Raw genomic sequence first — 26,556 nt, 5'->3', positions numbered from 1 at the left:
TAGAGTCTGATGAGAAGTTGAGGCTAGTCCCCAAGTTTTTAAGCCAGAATAAATTTGCTAGTTAAGGTCTCTTAGTTTTTTTTCTATATTTATTTATTTAATTTATTTAATTAAGCTTATATACCGCCCGACTAGCAACAAAGCAGCAGTCGCCCAAGGTTTAGCTAATGGCTTCAAGAATTTCCTTCTTCTCATTTCCCTTCTTCTCATCTCCTTCTCATTTTCAAGTGACTTGCACATGATCAAGCTTTCTGTGTGCAACTGCTGAGCTCTGGGTGGGGGTTGCTGGGTGAAGCAAGTTGCAACTGCTCTGTGATCCATGTGACTGCAGCTTCCGTTACTTAGTTCCTTCCACAGGTTCTAAAATAATCTGATGTTAAGTGAGGGCAAGCAGCTAATTTTATTATTTGTAGAGATATGGAGAGATAGGAGGACTGGGGCCGGTGCAGAATGAGCCTCTCAGAGCCGAGCGTATTGCTCCCAACGGTGAGTAATAACAACTCCAAGACTGGCCTCCATTCTTTGCCTTAAGACATGTGGGGGGGGGCAATGATAACCAAAGGGAATCTCTCAGCAGCAGCTGTTTCATTCTGAACACCTACAATCTTCATTTTATGGCATGGCTGAGTTCACTGAGAATGTGTATCACTTCCATGTGGTGTGGTTCTTGAAGTACCTGATGGAGGGTGCTGTAACAGAGAGTTGTCCCTGAAGGAAATCTAGAGGAGAGACAAGGCAGAAGTGGTGGTTGTGGACAGCTGGAAAATGCAACATATTCTCTGAGGGATAGATGTTCAGCATCTTTGAAGAGTTAGAGGGAGTTGAGTGTGTTAAGAACCAAACTGAGAAGGCTGGGCAGAAGGTGGGTGAAGTTTCAAATGCTGACCTATGATGGCAAGAAAAAGAGAGAACAATTAGGGCAGGAAGTTGGGGTCGATAAGCCTGGTAGGCACTGGCACAGAGAAAAGGTGGCTGGAGGTGGAGGAGCCCCTGACTCCTGCTTTGCTCAGGAGCCGATCCACCGAAACACCTCTTGTTAATTAAAAAAAGACTACGAGTTCCCTCTCTCCCAACTATTAAACTGTATCATAAATAAATATTATGGGACAATAAAACCAGCCTGATCCAACGGTACTGTTCTTCCTCTTACAACATTTTCAGGACTGGGGCAATTTTGATTGGAGAAATGGTATGGTAAGGAGAAAAGGGTTAACCCCTCCTCCCCCAGCACCACTGCTCTGATCAACTTAGCAGCCATGCACAGCTGCATTTCAGTAAAATCAAGTATGCCAGATCCAATGGAGGGTTTCTAGTGTCACATGGAGTTTGGCCCTCCACTTCAGCTTGGAGGCAAGATCATTTGCAGAGAGTAAAGAGTTAATGATGTATGTTCCACTTATGCCTTTGGTAAACACGTTTTGCAAAATGTGCTTGACCAGAGGTGATAGCTGCCTCAATAATACAGATATGTATACAGCGCATCAGATCCAGCTTCAGATTTGGGGAGGATTTGGGCAGGCTGCCCTTGTGGGTCTCCAACATTGACTGCCTGCTCTGCACCTGCCACTGTGCCCCTCCCCCAATTGTGGTGGTGCTGCAGCAGCAATCAACCACTCCCTTCTTAGTTATGGGCTTCCTTGGTGGTGGTGGTGGCAGTACATGGTCCTCAACAAATAACCCAATACATCAGGAGCTGATGCCATGCCCACATAAAATTGGGAAGGGAAGGCTCTCTCAAATCACCTTTAACTTTCTTAAAATAAATGTCAATTAATGTCTCCAGCCTCAAGTTGTTTTTAGCAAGGGATGTCAATCTTCTTGGACTCATTGTCACATTTGTAAACAGCGGTAGGCACCATGCACACACAACTGTGCACACACTGCAGCCATGTGCACTCATACTTTTCCTGCCAGCAATTAGGCTTTAAAAAAGTAGTCTTCTTTCAAACCTAATCTCAGTGGGGAGAGGAGTGGGGAATGGGGCTTCTTGGGTGCCAGGGAAGGCCTTTTTGGGCACATGTGTGTCATGGGTGCCCTGTTGGCAATCCATGGTTTATAGAGTTGGGCCTTTACAGTCACTCCTAATCAAAGCAAACAGAAAATCAGATTAAGACTGACCAAACTGCTGTGAAGTGTGCTTGTACACCAAAAGTTCAGAAGTGGGAAAATCATGTGTGTTGCACCAAGAATATATTAAGTTAAATCCTGGGATATGAAATGTTGATGAGCATGCAGTACACATTTGGCTTAAATTACCTGCAAGAGGCCTTGGAATTTATGGTTTCTAGTAAGTGTCTGGTTCATTCTGTAATGTAAAATACAATAAACAAGGGGAAGGCAGAGCAGGTCCTCTTAAACAATAAGGGCAACTGGTTGGCCACCTTGAGAATAAGATGCTGGACTAGATGAACCATTGGACTGATCCAGCAGGCTCTTCTTATGTTCTTAATATTTTCCTGCTTTGTGTCACTTTGCAGGAGTCCTTTTGTTGAGATGGCGCTAATAGCTGTCAGTATCTCCCTGTGGATAGCTTTCCTAGATACAGGATGGGGAAGTAAACCTACAACTGATCACCATCTTTGCAAACTGGTGAGTCTTCTTGAAACTCTAAGTGCCTTCTCTCTTTTCTTTTCTAAGACTGACAAAAAAGAAAAATAAATTCATTGTGAGGTATTGACTGAAATAGCAGTGGCTGCAGAAGTATTTTGATCCCATTCCAGTATTTGATGCATGTGTAAGCAGCTCCAACGATCCATAAATTATAATGGATTGTATCTAACAAAGTCATCCCTTTTTAGCACAAGGATGTCTGCCTACACAATGGGGCTTGCTTTCCCTCCATGCCCCCCAATCTATTCTGGGTTTCCCCCCAATCCTCCAGAGCATGGGGGTGCATGGGGGGTACACAGGGAGATCAGAGGGATAGGAAGTCCCATTGTGCAGGCTAACCATTGGATACAACCCAAGCTTATCCTAATAGCCTAGGGTGTTCAGTCATTCTGTCTTCTTCTTTTAGGGACAATCTTGAAAAATACCAATTTTCCTATGAACCTGAAGTCTAACAGTACTTCTTTGGGCAGAAGGTGTGTGTGTTTGGGAGATTTCATATAATCTAGTCGTTTTCAAGCTACGTATGACTGCCACCAGAAAATGGGTTCTCACTGATCCACGCTGGGCTATCATCCCAATTATGTGGGAAGAGACGCTCCTCCTTATGGAGATGTGTGCCTGTGGAGGATCATATATGTGTTGTAATGGCAGTGCTGAATTTGTGGCAGTGCTTGAATTATTGAGGGCAAAGAAGGGCCCCCCTAAACGAAATCCACAACTGCAACCCATTGATTCCCATCAGTTTTAGCCTCATCATGCCCCCCTTCCCACATAGCTTTCTAAAAGTAGTATCTAATGGGCCAAACATGCCCATCCTAGTAGCTGGATGCAATGTATATGGCTGCATACAAGGTTCTCTGCATGCTTTGCACTGAAACAGGTGATTTATGCTGGGATGATGGGCCCAGAAGATAAGAGTTTTGAACAGGGGTAAGCTCTAGCTTGGCCTGCCAGTTTTTCCAATTTGGCCTCCAAGGGCATTTCCCCCAAACTAAGTCCACCCACCCATCACTGGTGATGTCAGCTGATGGGTGGGACCTTCTTGGAAAACCTGCCCTGCCCTGAGCCCTCAAACTCCAAAAAGAATTAGCGTGGGTCAGGCTTTCCAAAAAACATGAGTCTGCTTGCTTTTGGTGCACATGCAGTGAAAACAAGCAGACCCTTTTTTTTTTAATCACGGCAAGACACAACAGTCCCTATCAGAATGAATGTCTGCTTAAAGACATTGGCTCTTACAGGGACTGCTGAATTGCACAGCAATGAAGAAACATGCACTTGTTTTGCAGCGCTCTTTGAAGTGGTGTCCCCCCCTTAAAGATCATAGGAGTGATCTTTGAAGGGGGGGAACTGCTTCATAGAGCACTTGCTTTAAGACAGTCTTCTCACTCTCATGCTCATATGATAGCATGGAGACTGTCTTAAAGCATGTTTTGAAGCAGCCTCTCTCCTTTAAAGATTGCCACTTCAAAGAGCGACAGCTTTAAGATAGTCCCCACACTCCTGTGCGGAGACTGTCTTAAAGCAAGCACTCTTTGAAGCAGTCTTCCCCCCCTTAAAGGGGGGAAGAAGATTGCTTCAGACAGTACTGCAACACAAGCGCCTTTCTTCATCACTGGGTGATGGAGCAGCCCTGTCAGAGCCCATGTCTGCAACCCACCTGTCAATCATGTGACATCATTGTAATGTCATGTGATTGACAGGTACATTGCCCCACCCACCTGTCAACGTTGGCCATGGGGTGGGGCTAGATAAGGATCTGGTCCCCAAAACCAAAAAGGTTCCTTTCACCTGATTTAGAAGGTTACCACAATTTGTGGTTAAAAAAATCTAAGAAACACTGAAGTAATCAAGTAATTTGTGGAGGCATTGACTTGAAAATCATCAAGCCTCTGCCAGTCAGTGTAGATGATAGCGAGCTAAATGGATCAGTGGTCTGACATGGTATAAGGCAAATTCCCCTATCCATGTAGGAAGTGGTCCCAATTTATCTGTAAAAATGATGTAATGCTATTCTGTTGTGTTTACCAACCAAAATAACAGTAACTTTGTTTCCTCTTTCAGTTCCAAGGAAGTCAGTCAAGTTTATTTTTTTTTAAATTATTGGTTATCACAAATCGAGGTCATTCTCTTGAGCATGGGACTACACATTCTTACAGGTCAAGGCATAACCCATAACATGCGCGCGTAGATAGGAGTTGTCTGCATCTTGAACAATTCTATAAACCTATGGTGCTTCTGTCTATATTAATGGTATGTCATCACAAGAAACTGCAATCTGCTGTATGAATCCACATCTGATTTCCTCTGCTTCAGTTGCAAAGAGAAAGTGTTGCTGGGTTGCAAATTTACCATAATCTGGTAAGCACATGACCACTTTTTCCATGCCATTCAAACTCAAGTAGTCACCCGAATGAGAGAGAAAAATCTAATTCTTGGCTGGCCAGTGTTTGCAATAAAGGAGGCAATGGACAATATTCTCTTTGGTAGTTTGTCCACAGGCAGAAAAATGCAGATATCTGTATTGCTTTCTGCTGTTCTTGATGGGAGATATTGTTTGAAACAATGCCTTGTTGCTTTATAATGTGGTCATCCCGATCATCCCTATAAATATTTCTAAAGAATCACCAGACAGGACTGTTGTGTATTCAACAATTCTGCACAGATGAAGAAAAATAAATGCTTCTGGCTACAGAACCTGAGAATCTCAGCTTTCATTTCTAAAGAGAGAGTTTCTAGCCCTTGCAGCAGTTAAGGCAGAGTTGAGAAGTGGGTAATGTCTGGTGATGAAAACTCAGAACCTGGAAGTGTGGTTGAACAAGATTTTCCATGGTCAGGGGGCAGGCTTAAGTGCTCCCACGTACATCCAAGCTCCTTCCTTAACTATGTTAAATGTGCCAGTTTGTATGATTAATATAAGTTTGAAGAATCAGTTCTTTATGCAGAATTTGAGTTACCTTGATAAAGAATTTCTATGTTGTTGTTTTTAAGTGCAGGGTACCTATGGCTCTGGAAATCCTGCACGTTTGCCACGGAAAAACATTTACTGTCACATTGCTCTGTCCATTAGCCTATCTTTGCCCAGTATTGCCTATTCTGATTGACAGGAGCCAGGCCTGTAGCCAGGGGGAGGAATGGTGAAGACCCCTCCCCCCGCGAGCTGTGCTTCACCACCACCCCAGGATTTTTGGGGGAATTTTTTTTCTTAATTTCTGACATGACAGACAATGACAACCTCCATTTGGAGCATGACAGCTTCATTTTAAGAACAGGAACAATTTAAGAATAGGACCCTCTGAAAAATTCAGTAAATAAGGCAGGGTGAGTGCACAACAAAAGCCTCATCTGGAAGAGCTCCCAAAGTCTACTCACTGATGTTTTCCCCTGACTGAGGGTGGCTCAGTCCTATAGGTCACCCTATAATTAAAGTGATTCTGAAAAAATACTGTGTATAGTAACTCAACCCTTGAAGAGTTAAATATCAGAACTTTGCATTACATGATGGAGTTAAACTCCACCCCTTGGACTTTGCTCTGATTTTCAGTTTCAGTTGTGTTCTCTACCTAGCCAGCAATAAAGAAACATGTTTGTTTGCCTGCAGTAAGAAGTAAGCATTTTATTCTGCAATTATTATGAGTACAGCAGGATTTGGGGGTTATTGCTAAAGGGTGAAATAAAGAGATAACTTACAGTGATCTGAAAAGAATGGCTAACCTTTATTCTTGTAAAGCACTCACTATACTCGAGTCACAATCATAATGGCTATTTTTCTTCTTTTTCTTGAGTACTTGATGACAAAGGATGAAAACAACCCTAGAGAAGTAGAAATATTGCGTGTATACTACTGTTACCTAGCTATCTGTGTGGCAACCTAGCTGTAACTCAGGCCTAATTTCTGATTTCTCAATATGTGCAGCTCATCATGAGACCTTTTCAGGGTTTGTGGACAGAAAAATCAACTCAGCAACCTGTAAAAAAACCCAAAACCAATTGCTTTCCATAATTAGTTTCCAATTGCTTAGTTAGGCCTTCATGTAGCAGCCAGTTAAAAAGCTTCCCCTTGATTTTCCAACAGGAAGGAAAATCTAAAGGTCAAGACTGGAAGAAGAGAATCTTGAGGAGAATTTAACAAACTCCCTAAAGTATTTTCCCTTCCCTAAACTTGTAGTGTGGACAAACTTGTTTTTCAGGTGGAATCTAAAACAGGTACCTAATGCAGCATCAAAGCCAAGCTCAGAAGCTCATTTTCATTACCAAAGTAGTTCCGTTCATGAAGAATCAGAACACAGGGACAGACCACAGGTGAAAGAGGACTGTAGGCATAGGCAAATTAAAGCTTTTCAGTCTGGTATTCCTGGGGATCTCTCAAAAAAGGGAGAGACAGTTCAACCGATTAAGAACATAAGAGCCAGCTGGATCAGGCCAGTGGCCCATCTAGTCCAACATCCTGTTCTCACAGTGGCCAACCAGATGCCCATGGAAAGCCCACAAGCAGGACCTGTGCAAGAGCACTCTCCCCTCCTGCACAGCCATCATGACTAGTAGCCATTGATAGCTTTATTCTCCATCAATTTGTCTAATCCTCTTTTAAAGCCATCTAAGTTAAACTTGGATGATGTTTATGAAAGATTCATGTAAGTTAACACACACTCTGGATGGAGGAGGAGTGAGGGGGAAGGTCACTGTCTTTCCCTTCCCCTGGCCCAGCCCTCACTTCCTCTCCACCAATGTGTGTGGGGATTGGCTAATGCTATGCGCCTCTCTCCCACAAATGCCCCACCTAGAAATGTGGCTGCCCCACCTATCAAGGAAGGCTGGCTACAGGGCTGGCAGGAGCCCTCCAAGATCTCGGGCCAAGGTCTCTCCCAGGTACCCATGATCCTTAACAGGAGATGCCAGGGAGTGGACCTGGGGCCATCTGCATGCAAAGCATCTGCTGTGCAGTTACTAGAAATTCAACCTAGAATCAATCAACAGGGCTCAAGTTAAGCACTTTGCTCACAGTGCTCCATCCCATTTGAACTGCAGTATGGCTTTAGCAGCTGGCCCCACCTCTTTCTGCCCTACCACACATCTGTTTGTTTTGTTGCTGCAGGAAAAGAGAACTGCAGACTGCCAAGGAAGGAGGCTGAGCTCCATCCTAGAAGACTTGCCACTTGGAACACAGGAACTCTTCCTGGATGCCAATGTTATACAGACTCTAAAGAATGCGTCTTTGGTACAATATCAAGTCCTGCGGAGCCTCAGCCTCTGTGAGAATGGGTTAGAGCTCATTGAGCCTGAGGCTTTCCTTGGCACCAGGAGTCTCAGTATTCTGTCTCTGGCCGACAATGCTCTCTCCATGAATTATTCTGTAACAGCAGTTGCTCTATGGACTTTACCTGCCCTGAGGAAACTGGACCTATCTGGAAATCAGCTCACTGAGGCTATGATGGCCACCCTGATCCAGCATTTGCCCTCTCTAGAATCTTTGTCCTTAGCCAGGAACGCCATCATGAGACTGGACAACTCTCACTTTAAAAATTTGACCATGCTGCAGCACCTAGATTTGCAGCAAAACTACATATTTGAGATTGAGACTGGTGCCTTTGAAAGTTTGCGAGGGCTGCAGCAGCTTAATCTGGCCTACAACTACATTCCTTGCATTGTGGAGTTTGACCTGACCCAACTCCGGATGTTAAATGTCAGCAACAATCACATTGAGTGGTTCTTGTCTGCAGAGAATGATGCTGTCTATGAACTAGAAACACTAGATCTTTCCCACAACCAGCTCCTCTTCTTCCCACTGTTGCCCATGCAAAATAAACTGCAAACTCTGCTGCTGATGCACAACAAAATGAATTTCTATGGCAACATTTTCAATGATTCAGAGAGCTTGGTGCAGCTGCTATTACTGGATGGCAATATCATCAACATCACCACCCTTGACCTCTGGGCAGAAACCTACCATAGCAACCTCTCTTCTCTGCGTTTTTTGGACATGAGCTGGAACCAGCTTTGGTACCTTCCAGAGAGGTTTTTTGAAGGTACAGCTTCCCTTTCTCATCTGAACCTCAGCCACAACTGCTTAAAGACATTGCAGATACAGGAGAGGGAACTGCTAAGCACTCTCATTGACTTGGATCTTGGCTACAACCAACTTTTGGATCTACGGATGATCTTGGGCCCCAGAGACAGCTTAGCCAACCTCCAAAGGTTTAATCTAAGCACCAACAGACTGCATGGCTTGCCAGCTAAAATCTTTACTCACACAACAAAGATCACTACACTTGACCTCAGTAGAAACCCTATAGAGATTTGTGCCCCACATGGCAATGGAAGTTCCAATTGTGTAGACATCAGTAATGCTGGCTCCATAAGGAATCTTTTCCTGGCTGGTTGTAACCTAGAGATGCTGGACAGCCACATCTTTAAGGGGACCTCCATAGCACACTTAGACCTTTCTAACAATCCTGGGGTGCTGCTTAATGGCTTGGAACCTCTGCAAGATGTTGCACAATCACTGCAGGTGCTCTCTCTCAGGAACACTGGCCTCTCTGCTGCCGGGATGAAGATGGACTTTTCTGCTTTTCAGAAACTGGTCAACCTAGATCTGTCTGAAAACTCTCTGGCCAGCTTCCCTGAATCTTTAACAGGCCTGGGACTACACATTCTGGATCTTAGGAGAAACTGCCTCCATGCCCTACCTCAGCATGCTATGCAAAAGCAACTTGGAAAGAGCTTGCATGAGATTTACCTGAGCCAGAATCCCTATGACTGCTGTAAACTGGGATGGTGGGATACCCTGCAAAACCTTGGCACTGTATACATTGCAGACAGAAGTCAAGTCACATGCAACTTCTCTTCCAGGTTCATCAGTGCAGCAAATCTGCCCGAATCAATCCTCCAGAAGTGCAGGTGGTTGACAGCAGATGTGACTTTGCTGTATCTGGTGCTTGCTCTTCCTACCTGTTTGGCCCTGCTGGTTGCCTTTGTCATTATCTTCCTGACTTTCAGACAACAAATTCTTCAAATGTTGAAGAGCAAGTACAGAACGTCCAGCCCGTATTGACTTTGGGATGGTGGGAAGAAGCCAGCCATTGTGATGCTCCAGAATGGGCATACTGTAGGTAGGATTAGAAAGCTGAAAAATCCTCTTGGGTGTTGCAGCTTCAGCAATCCAAAGTGTATGGCAATGCCTTATAATGAGCTGCCAAACTTGTGTAACAAAATGTCCTTGTATGTAGTTGGCAGAGATGGTACAGCACACAGTTCTGTGCAGAGGCAGAAATAAGATAATACTGTTTAATGTTCACAATAGGAAGGGAAAGGCTTTTACAAACACAAGGGACATGTATAAGAAAGAGTGATGCTGGGATCAACCATGATGTTTAAATAAATACAGCTCCCACAAAGGTGTAATTTTTGGGGCAAGCACTAACTAGCTTTTCTTGTAGGAGGGGCTATTTTTTTTATTTCTGAGCTTTGTCGACACACCAATTGAAAGACTAACAGGGCAGACCTAATGTTGGAGGGGATGCTGTGGGACCTGGGTTTTCCATTTCTCACATTCCACGGCCATGTCAGCTGTTGTGGCTAATGCATGGCTTCCCAACATGGGAAGGAGGAGGAAGAGTCATTTATAAAATTAGAAACAGTACAGTGTGAGAAAATCGCCACAACAGTGCAGATGTGAACAGTGTGTGCCAGACTGCAAGAGTTGATTACCAATCTGGCATAACTCACCATTGTCAAACTGACCATCAAATCTTGCACTAGATTAGAGGGGAGGTGGCAACCAGCGCATCATGTTGCCTCCATGTTCTGAAATGGCTATTTGATCGTTAGCCAGAATTTTTAAGGTTATACACAAAAAAACACACAATGGGAGCATAGAGTAAAAATGCTAAGTCTTTCCTCACCCAACCATGCTGTATATTCCACAGCTTTTAAGCAGTATTCATTCAGAATGACGCCAATGCCAGAAGTGAACCACAAAACACAGTGAGGTATGGTTGGGGAAATGCTCCTCTCCCCTGCACGCTTCTGATTGTGTAAAGAGCCACCTCAATTTGTATGTGAGTGAGGCAAACCACACTTAAGGCAGATAAAAAATCAGAGTGGCTACAATAACATTGGCAATGGCAAAATACAACTGTTCACAATGAAACTCTATTTTAATTTTTTAAAAACAGATTCCTAAATCTTTCTGCCCCTTGTTGTAAAGGGGAAAAAATAAATGAAAATGTGTGGTCTGCAGAGGTATTAGAAACCAAGAAATTTGAATTGAGAACCTTGCAAGCAACACCACTACCAATTATATCACAGAAGGGTTTCTCACCCACTAACAGACTTTCTCCTTTAACACTCCCTTATTGTCCAATTCTGCATGGATATACTGTACATTCTTTTTGCAGTGATTGATTAGTAAAGGTGGAGCAATCTCGAGTTGTTGGAGAAGGCCACAGCACTAGAATAAAATTTTCCTTTATTGCAGGGATAGGGAACTTGTGGTCCTCCAGATATTGTTGGACTACAACAACACACCTCCTCCCTGACCCGTGCTGGCTGGGGTTGATGGGAGTTGGACTCCAGCAACATCTGGTGAGCCACAGGTCCCCCTCCCCTTTATTGTGCCTGATTATATATCTTAAAAAAAACATATGGCCAGACACAAATGTTGCAGGTGCCCTGAGCTCTTACCTATTTATTGGCTGTTCTTTGTTGCAGGCCTATGTGTTTTTCATTTGTATGCATATGAGAAATGTACGAACAGTTCAGCTGAATACTCCATGCTTTCTGAAGTGGTGTGTAAATTGTAATCTTTTGTAAGCTGCCCCGATGAAAATCTTTTGTTTTTGTTTTTTTTCAATTAATTTTTATTCAAATTTTCAAAATCAAGACAATACAAAAAGAAAAACACAAATTAAAATTAATACAATAAAAAGAAACAAACAAACAAAAAAACTATTGACTTCCGATTTGTCGTAGTTCAGCTATAGGTCTATAATATATAACAAACCTGTCTCTTGATAAATTATAAAATCACCTTCCTCCAGCAGTTATCTTAGTTGGTATCAAATCTCATTAACATCATATCATTTTATTCTTCTACAAAAAGTCAAAGAGAAGTTTCCAATCCTTGAGATATATGTCCATCAATTTGTTTCTAGATAGACATGTCAATTAATCCAACTCTTCAAGTCTATTAAATCCAGTAATTTCAAATTGCTCTTCTTCCTTTATCCGTGTTGATTCCATCTTCCATCTTCCATCTTTACGCACCCAATAATCTTGCTGTCATAGTCATATAATAAGAGTCTGATAGGGATTTCCTTCATCACAAATATTTTCTTGCCATCATTTCCGAACGTATCACTGAAGTATTGTTGCAGAACCGCATCTCTGTTCCTCTTTTTTACAGAATGCACTAGCACATCTCTTGAAGGGTTTTTCATTGTCACAAAACAGGAATTAATTCTGTAAACTTTCTCCATTTCAAGTTCCATCAAATCCTTCCAGTCCATGAATTTTTTCGAACCGATGATATCTTTATCTCCAATCTCTTCACCAATTCCTTCAGGGACAGCGCTGAATTCCAAACAGTAATATTTGTCTCCAGGATCCATCACAGCCAGGAAATCCAAATCTTTTCCCAAGACCATATTTAATCCAATCTCCAGGGCTTGAACCTTCCCTTTAATTTTTCTTTCATCCTTTTTTAATTTTCCAAATTTATCTTTGTTCTCCTTTCTCATAGAATCCTGAATTTCTTTCAGCTCCTGTCTCATTTCGCCAAATTCACTTATCACTTGTCTGTTATGTCTGAGTTCTTGTTTTGTTAGCTTAATCTCATTCATTATTTTCTGAAACATATCTAAAGAGAAAGTCCCTTCTTGTACATCCATGATCTCAACCACCTTCTTGATTGTCATTCTTAAAACCAAAAAAACCACAATCCCTTCAATTTCCAATGTCCCAAGCAAAGAACAGTTTATTTCTTTATCCAGTTTCAAAGGAGTTAATCTTTCAAGCCAGCTGACGTCACCCTCTAGACAAGACGAACTGCCTTATCTCTTGTATGTCCAAAAGTGCCAAAACAACTTTAATTCACAGCATCCAAATAATTAGTAGCAGGAAGAATGAGCAGACTCGTCAAAAAAAAAAAAGTAAACCGGAAAAATAGTCCCAGACATATATTACTCAAAAATCTTATAAATCAAAAAAAGTTTTCTCTTTAAATTAGAAACCCCTCAGCCGTTTGTAATCTTTATAATGCTGAATTCCATGCCAGCTTTTTGCAATAAAAATAAAGATAAACTATTTCTATTTTCTTCCCCTTAGCTCCGTGAATAAAAGAGAAAGCTATGACTCACCCAGGGTTTCTTAATTGCTGGTTCTTTGACAAATCTCTTTAGCTGTATTGATAACAAAATAATGAGAAAAGACAGGAGAATGCTTGCCTGTTAATCCGTTTTTCTTTGAAGAAAAAAAATGGCTCACTTAATCAGTTGAGCTGGTTGGAAATCCTAGCTCCGTCCGAGCTGCTGGAAGACCTTCTTTCACAGAATTCCAGCCTCCAACAAACACAACAAAGCTCTGTGGAAAATCTCTACGTTTCTTCCTTATCCGGAAGAAATTTTCCCCAGTCAAAAAGCCCTTCTGATTGGTTTTAAAACTGAAAAAGTTTCCACCAAGACGGGAGCCCGTGCCAGAGGCAGCACAGGCGGAGCGATCCTCCTGGGAAGTCCCGATGAAAATCTTTTGGATCTCAGGAGACAGATCAAGTGTACTTGAATGAAGTGGATGCTAGCACCTGGAGGCGATGAAAAAGGAGGTGAGCTTCAAGTGGGTCCTATGGCAAAAGTTTTATTCAAGTAAATAACTATCATCAAAAGCACATGCTTGTCATGAGCAATGGGATAGAATTCTTTGTCTTGCGTAGCAAGCTCTTTGGAGCTTTCCCTAGAGGGAGCAGGGCTAGCCCAAGACATTTTGCTGCCCCACCTCCAGCCCCCTGCATAATAATCAATGCAGAAAGTCCCACAAGTTCCTTTCCGCCTCCTTGGCCATACAGATACAACAATAATGAAATTTAAAAAAAGTGCTGCCCTTTCATGGCACCCAAAATCACCTGCATAGAGTGGCTGCTGCCTTCTGCGTAATAGTAGGGCCGCTCCTAAGAAGGTGTTTTTTCTGTATGACTTCTTGGCTGAGGAGCTCTTGGGTTATAGAGTGAGGTCTTCTCCTTCGCACTTGATAGTTTTTGCCAGCTTTTCCCTAGATTGATGGGGTTTTAAGAAGGGCTCCCCAACCTTGCTGGGACCATGGGCACATTTGCAAATGGGAGAAACTGTTGTGAGCGCCACATGCACACACACCACAACCAGGGGTGTAGTCCTCCAGGGTCTTGGGGGGTCTTAGACCCCTTACCTTTTGGGGAGCAGGGTTCCAATGTCTCCAGTGTCCTATGAACTAATCAGCATGAAAGGGGAGTGTGTTAGCCACTGAGAAGAGTCTTCTAACATGTTTTCTTGTCCTTTCCTGTGGAGCCAATCACAGTGAAAGGAGGTGAGTCCAGCAGCTAATGCTCTCCTCTTTCATGCTGGTTGGCTCCTAAGGACATCTGCTGTTGTGGGAGAAAGCATTAACAAGGATCTCATTCTCAACCCAGGAGCAAAAAAGGTGCTTGTGTGTGGCTGTGACTCTTATGAACAGACCCTACACTTCTGAATTTGCCACTTCACTACTGACTACAACCAAGCATGCACTTGAACCTATTCTCTCAGGGTGTTGGCTACTATAGAATGTTTCTTTCAAGCTTAATTTCAGAAGGGAAAGGGGACTCTGTGGGTGCCATGGAAGCTTCTGTGGGCACATGTTGGCCCATGGCACTGCATTGGCGAGACCTGCTTTAAAGTGTATTTGCCATTCTTACATTAAAGATTCCAGAATGAATGCAACACACTGAATTGCAATGAGAGCATAGCTGAGAGAGCAAATGACAGTTCTGTTCATTTGGTAAGGCCAACAGCATAGGATAGTCCTATTTGAGAAATGCCAGTTATCATGTAGAGATCATCAGTCAGCGTTTCATATCAGTTATCACATCTATCTGCCAAGTCTGGCTATTTCTACTGGACCTAAATTCTGGTGGAAGGGAACTCTGAGGTTAGAAACTAATTTATAAAGTTTAGAATGTGACCTGTGAGAGGGGATTAATTTAAGGACAGGAGTGAGTTATACCGGATTTCTACATTGGAGTTTTCCCACAAGGATTTAATGCCAGTGGTAAAAAACATCTCATTGAGGTGGGTGCTACAGGGCACGAGCAATACTACTGTACCATAGAAAACTGCCATTACCCTAGTAAGCAGACCCGTTTTGGTATGTATGTGAATCAGCGCTGGCTGCTTGAGGCCTCCTTGTGGTAGAGGTTTACAGGCAGGAAAACCACATGCTGCAGAAACCTCAGGCTATGTTCTGATGCATGATCACACTGCAGATGTGTGGGTGCATCTTGGTCGCCTTTTAGTTCTGAAATGTAAGGTCAGGTTTCAGTTAGCAATAAATAATACGCAGTTCAAATAAAAGAGATCAGGGCAGTTTTTGATGTTTGGGATTCACCTGGTCTTCTGGGAATCATGAGGTAGTGCAACCTAAATATTATGTCCTGTTCCAGCAAAATGCATAGAGCTGTCTGCTTCATGTGCCTGATTAAGAAGATTGTTTCCTATGAAAAGTCATGTAGAATTATCCCAGTCTCCAAGGTAGAGCTGCAGAAAAATTTGCTTGGGGGACCAAGCCAAGTCCCTGAGCTCGGGTTTAGCAACCCCTGTTCTAAGGATGTGGCACTATTTATTTATTTTATTTATACCCCTTCCTTCCTTCCAGCAGGAGCCCAGGACAGCAAACAGAAACACTAAAAACACTTTAAAACATCATAAAAAGACCTTAAAATATATTAAAACAAAACAACATTAAAAACATTAAAAAAAACTTTAAAAACATCTTTTTTAAAAAAGGGTTAACGACATATTAAAAGACATTAAAAGTAATTCTAACACAGATGCAGACTGGGATAGGTCTCAACTTAAAAGGCTTGTTGGAAGAGGAAAGTCTTCAAAAGGTGCCGAAAAGATAGCAGAGATGGCGCCTGCCTAATATTTAAGAGGAGGGAATTCCACAGGGTAGGTGCCGCTACACTAAAGGTCCGTTTCCTATATTGTACAGAACGAACCTCCTGATAAGATGGTATCTGCAGGAGACCCTCACCTGCACAGCGCAGTGATCGGCTGGGTATATAAGGGGTAAGACGGTCTTTCAGGTATCCTGGTCCCAAGCTGTAAAGGGCTTTGTGCACTATTAGAGCTGTAACATTTAACTAATGAATTGGTTAGATTCCTCAAAACTTTTAATAAAGTAAAAAGGTGCTGAACAAGGATATTGATGGTAATGGCATCTGTCCTCCCAAATATTTTCATTGTTGCTGTCTCTAAACTGGTTAGGGTGGTACAAAGTGCCCTGTTTTTTCCAGTGTGCTCAATAATTGCTTTTAATGCGATTGGGAGATGCCAGAAATGACTGTGCTTCCTTTCCATTATTAGGTAGAAGTGTTAACTTCCTCTATTGTATGAGCAGTGAAGATTGGTTCTCTTTTTGTTAGAGGAAAAATGTCTTCAGTTCAGGATGTGGTTAACAGCATGGGCACTGGGTATTGCCCGACAGAAAATCAGTAGGTGGCTAGGGAGAAAAGGGAATGAACTTTGCATTTTATCTGATCAAACTACCAATGTAGAAGCCACACCAGTTACAAGGAAAGCTGAAATAAATTCTGTGAAGGCAGGAGCTGAAACATTTGGAGGAATACACTGTAGGTCGTTTTCTGTGGCGCCCATGCGCCCTGCTTGTGACTCATTGTGGTCTGAACTGCAAAACCTGATCTGTATGGGGGGTAGTAAGTGGGATAGTCCTGGGTTTTGGCAAGGAGTTGGACTAGACGGGCTAGCCTTGGGCCCTTTTGAATGTTTTGATCCTAGAGGTCAGCTCACTGCAAAGGATAGCTTGCATGTGCGAATGAGGCATCACAAATTAACCACCACAGAGCATTTTTTAACCTTGGACACAATGCTTTTCAGTGGAGTCTTCCCACATGTTTGATTGCAAGTCAATGATTGAGAAATGAAATTGTGTGTGTGCGCAAGCTGTCTTTATGTTACTACCTGTGGCCCTCCAGATATTGTTGAACTCCTAACAGCCAGCATGACCAGTGGTCAGGGATGATGGGAGTAGTAGTCAGCCAACAACTGGAGAGCCACAAGTTCCCCATCCCTGGATTAGGTCTTATTTCTCATATCATGAGCTCAGGAATAGTTTGCTTAGTAGCTTTTTGGTTTAGCGCAGCAGATGGGAAAGTGGGCCATTGAAGAGATGCTAAAAGATTTTCCTATTGAGGTTATGTAGGAGGTCACATGACCTGTTCTGAGAGGAAGCTGGGCAGCAGGACAAGGAACACCAATACTGAACACTCATACTTGCAATAAATTTAGTTATATTTGGCTGAGAACTGCTGACACTTGGGATCTGTGCATGGCCGGCATGTCTAAGCGACTGTAGTGTGGTCTGTGTGGTCTGCAGAATTGGTTTCTAACAATGAGTATAAATAAAGGGTTTTCCTGATCATATCCATACTATAAATTTAATGCACATTGCTTCCCCCACAGAGTCCTGGCAACTGTAGTTTTAGAGGGTGCTTGGAACTGTAGCTCTGTGAGGGGTAAACTACAATTCCCAGGATTCTTTGGCGGAAGGCATGTGCTTTAAACGTAGTTTGGATATAATCTCTGTCTCACACGGAGCAGTTCTTGCCAAGGGGGTGGGGTGGGTACTTGTACTCACAATTATGTGCAACATGGTCAGGAACCTGGTGTATGTATAGCTGTGCTCATAGGGTTATGTTTGGCAGGTATAACTTCTGCTCTTTGAAACAGATGGTTTTATTTATTTTTGTAAAAAGCCTCCCTGCTAAACATGTAAGATCCCCTGGGTAAGAGGCCTGCAAACCTACGAGGAAGAATGATATGCAGCAATGACCACAATCATTGTGGCTTATTGGTGTGAATGTCTCTGTGCTTGCACTTCCTGCCCAGCTTTAGTTTGTGGTGGAAACAAGAATGGAGAGCTCTTACCATAGAGCTGAGGAGTGGGGGTGGAGGGCTTGCATACTAACTCCTAGCCTTTGAGGTACAGACCATACATAACAATCTTAGCATGACTATATTACTGCCCCATGCTTCCTGCAGTCCTCTTGATCAGAGGTGGGGAACATGATCTGACCTGTGGGCCAGATCCTTCTCTCCACCACCACATTTTATTATTTATTTATTTATTTCATTTATATCCCACCTTTCCTCCAAGGAGCTGAAGGAGGCAAATGAACATGGCTCACCCCTTCCAATTTTATCCTCACAACAATCCTGTGTGGTAGGTTAGGCTGAGAGACAGTGACTGGCGCAAAGCCACACACTAAGCTTCATGGCCGAGTGAGGATTTGAACCTTGGTTGCCCAGATTCCAGTCCGATGCTCTAACCACTACACCATACTTTCCCTCAAGTGCTGACAAAACTCATCCTCTAAAAGTTTTTTAGCATAAATCTATATGTGCCTGGCCTGCCCACCTGTTAATCACTTGACATCACAATGGCATCAGGTGAGCTGTTTTTGCTTTGTGCCATGTGCAGAAGCCCCGTTGATCAACTGTGGCTTGTAAAGTGCCACGCACAGCACTACACAAACCCTGATAATCAACTGATCATTGGGGCTTCTGTGCACAGTGCTATACACAAGTCTAGATCTAGAGACTAGGTTTTCAACGTGTACCCACAATGTGAGCCACATCGATGCATTGCCCTTTGTGTAGCAGCAATATTCAGCCAGCTAAGCTTACCCTTTTGCATTTGGCTAACCTCTGAGGGCTACCTCCAACTGCTTTCACCTCAAAGCTTCTCTCTATTCTCTTTCAGTGGCTTTCCCCTTCTGCCGCGTTCTAGCGCTGCAGTCTTTTGCTGTCACAGGCTGGTTTACTATTGTTTTATGTGGTACATTTCTAGAATCTTTTGCGAGGAGGAGGGGCATGGAGCAGACTTTTGGACTGCCTCAAGGAAAATATTACACCTTTTAAAATGTGGGTTTAAAACACTCTTCAAGAATGTGTCCAAACTGGCAAATCCCCAATCAAATCCAACCTTTTCACAAAGACTGGATTAACTGATCCTAAATTACTAATAGCAGCCTGTGCTCAGCCTAGTTCTTTCTATCACCACACTTTGGCCCCATCTGATTCTGCATTATGCATTTAGCAGTATCATAGTCAAGGATTCTCGCAAGGAATCCTGGGCAGCTTGTGCGCTTCCCATAGGCAGACATTTGGTTGGCCTTTGTGAGAACAGGATGCTGGATTAGATAGGCCATTGGCCTGATCCAGCATGTCCTCTTTATATTCTTATGAACTATGGATTTTTTAATGGTGCTGTGAGTTATTAGGAGACCCGTATTCTCCTCACAGAGCTACAGTTCCCAGAGTGGTGGTGGGTGCCAGAGGCTGGTGCTAGAGGTCAGCCACATTGGGCCCTGGCTGAGGGGCCCTGAAGGGCCCCTCCTTAGGGTAGTTGGGTAGCAGTAGCAATGCATGCGCATAGCACGCATGCATGCCATCAACCAAGATGGCAGCAAAGGCATCAGGCCCTGAGGGAAACCTCAGCTGCCATCTCGGTTCATGGCAGACTTGTGTCCACAGCACAACAGACCCTGGCATGCCTGGCACCACCCTGGCAACCAGCATTTACTTTGAGAGGTAGGTGCAGCATGTTGTAGGCGGCAGTCATGAGCCTCCACGGCAGTGGGGGGGTGTGCCTCGGAACTCCCTCCCGCGATCCGCACCATGGATCGTGGAAGCTACTGCTACCCACCCACACTAAGGAGGGGCCCTTCAGGGAGAGGTAGGTGGGATGGGCGTGCGTGTGGGCAGGCATGTGTCGGGGCCCAGGGCATGCCTGGTGCCAGCCCTGGGTTTAGCAGACAGTCTGTCTTCCCAGGGAACTCTGGGAAATGTCAGTTCTGTGAGGAGAATAGGGGTCTCCTAAATACTCTCAGCATCCTTATTCCTTAACAACTGTTCCCAGAATTCTTTGGGGGGAAGCCATGACTATTTAAAGTAGTATGATACTGCTTTAAATATACACTGCAATGGGGCGTTTCAGTGATGAGGATTCCACAAAAGCCTTTGGTACATCGGTACCAAACAACATCCAATTCCTAAAATTTATTTTTATGCAGCTTATGCCCATGTCCCAAGTAGGGTTGGCAGGTCTCTGTTTTTTGCCTGGAGACTCCACATTTTGGGGGTCCTGTCTGGGTCTTTAGGTGAGTCACCCCAATCTCCTGACTCAGCTTTCATTTTTTTAAAAAAGTAAGTCTCTAGGTGGTCTGATTCAAGAGATATACACAAAAAACCCCTGCAACTTCTGGTTCAAGAGATATTCACACACACACCTGCAACTTCTGTTAAATGAGCTTGTAGCCGGCTGCTCCAACCCCACCCTTTCAGGTTTGTAGCCAATAAATGAAGTCAGGGTTGTGATTGTCAAGGGATTTGTTAACCTACAGGCAATAGCAAGAACCCATTGCAAGGCCAGAAGACTGTTTTCTCTTCCTGCTTGTCTGAAAATCTCATACACTGAGTAAGTTTACAGCTTTCAGCAATAGTAAAAGTCCCTTTCTCTCTGTGTGCAGGAGATGTAGAAAAAAAAACACAGCAGGATCTTGGTAGGCAATTGTTTACTGTAAACAATTTCAATTATGATTATAATAAAAGTGTACATGCAGGGTTTTTTAAATTAGTTGCAAAATAGCATATTATACATTTTATCTTTCAAATAATTTTTGAACAGAAATTTAAAAGAAGTATACACGCAGCTTATGATGCTATTACAATGTGTTATACTTTTCTAATTATGAAACAAGTTTTAATTTTCCTGGCCTGTTGAAGAGGACACTTTATTTGTTTAATTCACAGCCTGTTTTCAAAACCTTCCCAATATGAAGCTCTAATCCTATACTCACATTTTGGGAATAAAGCTGCAATGCTAATCTCACATACTGGGAGTTAACCCCAATGAATTCAATAGGACTTACTTTTGAGTAGGCATGGTTAGGATTGTGCTGTAACTCAATGGGACTTTTGAATTAACATAGCAAAGGATTGTGTACATTTTGTAAATCTTTCTCTCTCCTCCAATCCTATTTTTAAAGCAATTAGGTAGGGCTTGCCTAGGTGTCATTGGTTTTATTTTGTAGGAAACTAATACTGATTTTATTCTTTTTAAAATGTTCTGCAGTGGCCAACTGGTTTTGACAATAAACAATTATATGGGGTGTATGTATTTTTACATCTCCAGTGTATGGAGTCTTTCCAACAACCTTGTGAGGTAGGGTTACCAAATGAAACCAAGGCAGCTCACAACCAGAAATAAATCAATTTAAAATCCAATTACTATAAAACAAGTATAAACAGTTGCAAAACAGCTTAAAGTGGCCTGATTCTGAATTTTGAGTTGGATGAGTGAAGTTCCTTATCACTTGAGGTTGCAGTCATGTGCGCTTCCCTATTTGAGTAAGCTCCATTGAATACATTGGGACTTGCTTCTGAGTAAACATGCATAGGATTGCACTATAAATATCTTTACAGGTTGTATAAATAATAAACATATTTGACGGTCATACTTATATACATATTTCTTCATACTATGACCTGTTGAGTAACTGATTTTACACTATGACTGTACATTATTATTTCCTATAGATTTTGTGTGCCCTTCTTCCTTGGGGTGGTCATGGTCCCCTCTGTTGTTTTCACTCTGAGGAGCAGATTAGACTGAGAGATGGTGAGTAGCCCATGGTCACCCAGTAAACCTTGTAGCTCATTTCCATTTAAAAAAATAATTAAAATGATTTACATGCAGGCAAAGTTTATTAAGTAGATCCACACAATACATTTAAAGCACATCCAACTCACATTTAAAGCACAGGACTTTCCCCAAAGAATCCTGGGAAGTGTAGTTTCTTCATCACAGCTATGGTTCGCACCACCCTTAACAAACTACAGTTCCCATGATTCTTTGGGATTCATGTCCTTCAAATGTGTGTTGAATGTGTTTTAAATGAATGGTATGGGTCTGCCCTAGGTATGCTGTGCATTCATTAATGAATTGAAAATAACAATTTTAAAAGATACTTGTTTAAACAAGGGAAGGGCTGTAGCTCAATGGTAGAGCACCTGGTTTGCATGCAAAGGTCCAAAATCCAATCTCTGGAGACTATTGCCTGGAATCCTGGAGAGCCAATGCTACTCCATGTCATCAGTACTGAGCTAAATAGTACCAAATGGCCTATGTTGGTATAAGGCAGATCCCTTTATTCCTGAAAGAGGAAAGGGCCACGGTGACTCCAAAATGTATTTATGTATTTTATCTACATCATTTATATACCACTTTAGTGTAAAAAAATCTCAAAGCAGTCTATAGAAGGAATTAAAACAATAAAATGATTGGCAAAAACAGTTAAAGGCATGTATTTAAAAACATTCAATATAATTTATCAATTTCATTTCTCAAACCTCTCTCTGCAATGAAGGGTCAAATCTGTAAAGAAGTTTGGATTAGCCACGTTAAAAGGCAGGCAGGACATTCCAGGCAGGGGGTTGCCAACCCTGTTTGGATATGGACATATTTGCAGAGGATCCCTAGTCAAGCCTTACTAACAGCACAATCCAAACCATATCTACTCAGAAGTAAGTTCTGCTGAATTCTATGGGGCTTAGTCCCTTAATAAGTGTGTTTAGAATTGCAGCTGTCAGGGGCATCCATCTTTACTCCTGAGTGCTCCCATCTAACATCTCCACAGCACTAGGCTCACTTCCTGCAATGGTTTTCTGGTGACTGGCCTGGCCTGAGGGCACTTAAACTCTTCTTGTCAGCAGCAAGTAGACTAGATTAAATGTTCCCTATCCAGGCTCCCTAAGCAGGTGAGAAGGAATGATCCCATCACTTCATCTGGACCTTCTTTTAACAAAGATTTCTATCTTAATTTCCAATCAGATATTTTTGTTTGTTTGAATGGTATGCTCCCAGCAACTATGGTTGATGCTTAATGTATCATACTTAATGACATCACTAGGGCCCTCCCCTGTGGCATCACTAGGGCCCACTCCTGAAATCTCAGCATTTGGAATGCTTCTGACCTGGTAACCCTAGTCCCAACCCTACCTGCATCCCTTTCCTAGGCCCCATAGCTGGTCTTATCCCAGGATGCCTTATCTTGGCCACTTGCTTCCTTAATCCCTCCTTCCTCTCCCCTCTGTCAACTCTACCCTCTCATATCACATTTCTGCTTCATTGCCACTCTCTTTTCTTGCTATCTAGGAATGGAGGCTAATATTTGTGTTATATAATAAACTACCTAATTCCCACTTCTTGAACTGATACGTGAACACAGCTATCTTAAGAAATACACACATCTCCAGATTCTGTGGTGCAGTTCTCCATCCAAACGATATGTACAAAAATGCATCTACTAGGGGGAAATATGCATAAAAGCCCATATATTAGTGAAAAATAACCTTTGTTATGTGCCTTCAAGTCAATTACGACTTATGGCGGCCCTATGAATCAGCGACCGAGGGAAACCTGCTTGCACAAATGTGCACTTTCGTCCAAACTGCATAAAATAATGTGTTTATTAGGGTACGTTGGCATTAAAGTGCTGATGAATTTAATTTTTTTTAAAAAAGAAATCACAAATTGCTGCAGAAATGTGGAGAACTGAATTTAAGGCTGGAAAAATGAGAAATTTAGAGAATGTAAGTTTAATCCATTCTTAGTCTGAGCTAAGGAATTTGTGCCGGAAACATTTTTGAGTAATCTATGGGTGCTTCCAGATGGCAGTTTATTGAAGAATTGGTGTTGTTCACGCATGCAAGTTGTTGGGGGTTTTTTTGCATCATCATCAAAACTCCAGCCAGTACATTTTTACATTCAATCTGGATTTCCCCTTACTGTGGAAAATCCAACAGGTAAAAATAACCCATTATGCATCTATAATCATTGCTGCTGTGGAAGCTCATTAGCACATTTTTGTATGGGATGACATTTTGGGGGGCAGCCTGTCATTGCCCCCCCACTTCCATTTGCTCCTCACCTGAGCACAACATCATTTCATTTCTGGTAGCACATGGCATGAGTATTTCTGACAACTGCTGCCTACTGAAGGCATGCCCCAAATTTAAACAACCTGGTTTGGAGGAACTATCTCCACACAGTACATGCAAGCAATTACTTTGAACACTGTAATTGCAATACATATATCAGGCTTTTAAAATAATAATACAGAGATCTTACACAACCCATAGTCAGGTAAATATCATTCTTGCACAAGACCTTGGTGTTAATTAAAAAAAGAGAGAGAAGGGGAGGAAATATATATTAACCTCCCCCCCCCAAAAAAAGCACAAACCTCCACTTTGGTAACTTTTGGCTGGCAACTTTTGCTCTTGCTGGGAATTTTTTTTTTAGAAGATGCAGGTGCACAGGTAGAGAAATATCTACACAGATGTCCACAACAGCAGTGGTAAATGTGAAACTGAGGGAAGGGACCGCCCCCCCTCCTGATACCTTCTGTCGAGCTGTGCCCGCTGGTGTGGACGACAACTGATGGAATATCCATAACTGAAAAAATGGAAGTGTGCAGAAGCTAACATGCCAAACACAGAAAAATCAGATCTGAATGATGTATTTGCTACATTCTCAGATGTTTTCTTGTTGGTAGTTAAAGTAAGAGATGTGACATCTAGTGTTTGGACCTGGAAATATATTTTTAATGTTATATGATTCCTGCAAAGTGCAGAAACTTGCCACAATGTGACTAGTCACTAATAAAACATTGCCCTCTGGAGACCACATTTTAGATAGGTTTTTAATTAATATTTTACATGTACATGTATTATTGCTTGGGGGACATTTTTGAATTTGCATATGTATCAATATATATTGATAAACTGTAGTCTGCATGTATTCTCTGGGTCCAGCTCCCTTCCCACCCTTGGTTCCCAAACTGTGTTGAAGACTTCTGTGTGCATCTGTGGTTCTACAAGGATGATTAAGGTTTCTAACTATAACAGAGAATATTGGAAGGTAAGATGACTGTGCATGTGTGTTTCTCTCTTTTCACATAAAATATCTTTGGGCAAGGCAGGGATGGGGAACATTTGATCTTGCAGATGTTATTCAACTACAATTCCCACCATCCCTGGCCATTGGCCATGCTTGCCTAGGGCTGATGGGAGTTGTAGTTCAGAAACATCTGGAGGGCCAAAGGTTCCCCACTCCAGCCATAGAGCATTACACAGCGGGCACTGGGTAGCCCTGTGATATGCATGTAAGAGAGTTGTTGGTGGAAGGCAGCACAGCTTTCTGCCAGCACAGGGAGCTACTGGGAAGAACACCTCTGGAGAAGGGGTCCACACATTTTGAAAGCAACCGGGATTTGGCACTGGTGTCTCCAGGATGCTCTCACATGCTGGGCAATGGAAGTGTGGCATATTGAGGCTGCTCCTTCACTATCAAAAGGATTCCAAGGAAAGATTGAATTGGGCTCCAAGTAGTTTTCCATAGAGTTCTCATACCAAGGATATGTTCTGTGGTGCAACTGGATTTCTGGAGAAAGTGGGAACTGGACTTAAAGACTGAACACATTCCTCCTACAAATTTTCTGTTTCCCACTTGTCCACATTATTTAGGAAATGTGTACATACGTTGGAGCATAAGACAACTAGTTAACTCCGCTGTCTCCTCCTGTGGAGAGTAACATTCTTGGAGATGCAAGTCAGCCTGTTAACAGATCCTTAAACAATGAATCAACATATATGAGTCTAATCTAGAAGGATCTTATCTTGCTAGAAACGCAGTTAAGATGCAGCTTGTTTACACGGCAAGAAAATCTGCATCTGGTCCAAAATGGAGATCCTTTAAATTTGGACCGTTTACTTGACGTTTTAACAAAAGTGCATGCATTGTGCTGCTTTTGCTTTTAACACAGGGTTTAATCGATGCGGTTAAAAACAGGATTTACCTTGAAAAACCGCATCCACTTCAGTGCATGTAAACGTTTCTCTTCTTCTTTCTTTTTGGATCCTCCCCGACGCCACCCCCTTGCTCTGTCCTCTTCGTCGGTTCGTTTCCGGTTGCTTAATAGAAAACTTCCTCAACCGCTCTTGCTGCTTCCTGCACAATATATTCCATCTCAGAACACCAGGGGGCAACCTCAATCCAGTTTTTCCCGAGAAAGGACGGGGTGGCGGGTAGAACTGGACCCCAGGGAGGCTGATTTGGAGAATGATGCTTGTGTTGGTATGGAGCAGGCAGAGGGGTGCTTGAAGAAAAGGGGCACCAACGCGACTGCAAATACTTCAATCTGATCAGTCGCGTATTTCATTTTGAAGCGGCTGGCTGCTTATGCCTCGTGAAACTCTTCATTAACCCCCTTAGCGCCAATTACAGCATCTCTCTTCATGCTCGCAAAACCCACCCGTCTGCTTACTGAAAAGTAAGATTTCCAGGGACTGCAGGCAGAGATCATGATCCATGCATGTTTACTTGGAAGCCAGTCCCACACTGATCAGTGTGCTGTGCAGAGCAATCCAATGGACTTTGAAGTAAATGTGGATAGGATTGCAGCCATGTAGGAGAATACACTCACAGAGGGAATTCACTCATCTACAAGCCCCGAAAGATGGAAGCATCTTTCTGAGAAAGAAACCTCTGTTAAAAGATATGGGGCTGGAAAGAACTGAGGCTTTTATGAGAGAATGTGATGTAACATTTCTCTCATAAATGTAGAGCTTTGACTGAACAAATGTG

The 26,556-nt window shown here is 42.7% G+C and overlaps 2 protein-coding genes across 4 annotated transcripts; one reads left to right on the top strand and one right to left on the bottom strand.

The window, feature by feature from the left end:
• The first annotated feature begins 356 nt into the window (after nt 1-356).
• Nucleotides 357-11,498, top strand: NRROS (negative regulator of reactive oxygen species). The gene is made up of 3 exons (XM_061636615.1): nt 357-486; nt 2,478-2,589; nt 7,703-11,498. Exons 2-3 carry the CDS (start codon nt 2,494-2,496, stop codon nt 9,656-9,658), a joined length of 2,052 nt encoding a protein of 683 aa, XP_061492599.1. The 5' UTR covers nt 357-486; nt 2,478-2,493; the 3' UTR covers nt 9,659-11,498.
• On the bottom strand, nt 11,449-25,870 carry LOC133389277 (uncharacterized). 3 transcript variants are annotated; one of them, XM_061636616.1, is made up of 3 exons: nt 25,769-25,870; nt 14,952-15,123; nt 11,449-13,402 (listed from the first exon to the last, which is right to left on the bottom strand). In XM_061636616.1, exon 3 carries the CDS (start codon nt 12,519-12,521, stop codon nt 11,829-11,831), a length of 693 nt encoding a protein of 230 aa, XP_061492600.1. In that variant the 5' UTR covers nt 12,522-13,402; nt 14,952-15,123; nt 25,769-25,870; the 3' UTR covers nt 11,449-11,828. The 3 variants fall into 3 exon arrangements, with proteins under 3 accessions (XP_061492600.1, XP_061492603.1, XP_061492602.1); XM_061636619.1 differs by lacking the exon at nt 14,952-15,123 and having other exon boundaries at nt 11,449-13,441; XM_061636618.1 differs by lacking the exon at nt 14,952-15,123.
• Nucleotides 25,871-26,556: the final 686 nt, after the last annotated feature.

The sequence above is a fragment of the Rhineura floridana genome, chromosome 7, assembly GCF_030035675.1.
Source record: "Rhineura floridana isolate rRhiFlo1 chromosome 7, rRhiFlo1.hap2, whole genome shotgun sequence".
Lineage (NCBI taxonomy): Eukaryota > Metazoa > Chordata > Lepidosauria > Squamata > Rhineuridae > Rhineura > Rhineura floridana.
The sequence above is the reverse complement of the archived record's forward strand: the minus strand, read 5'-3'. Positions and strand labels throughout refer to the sequence as shown.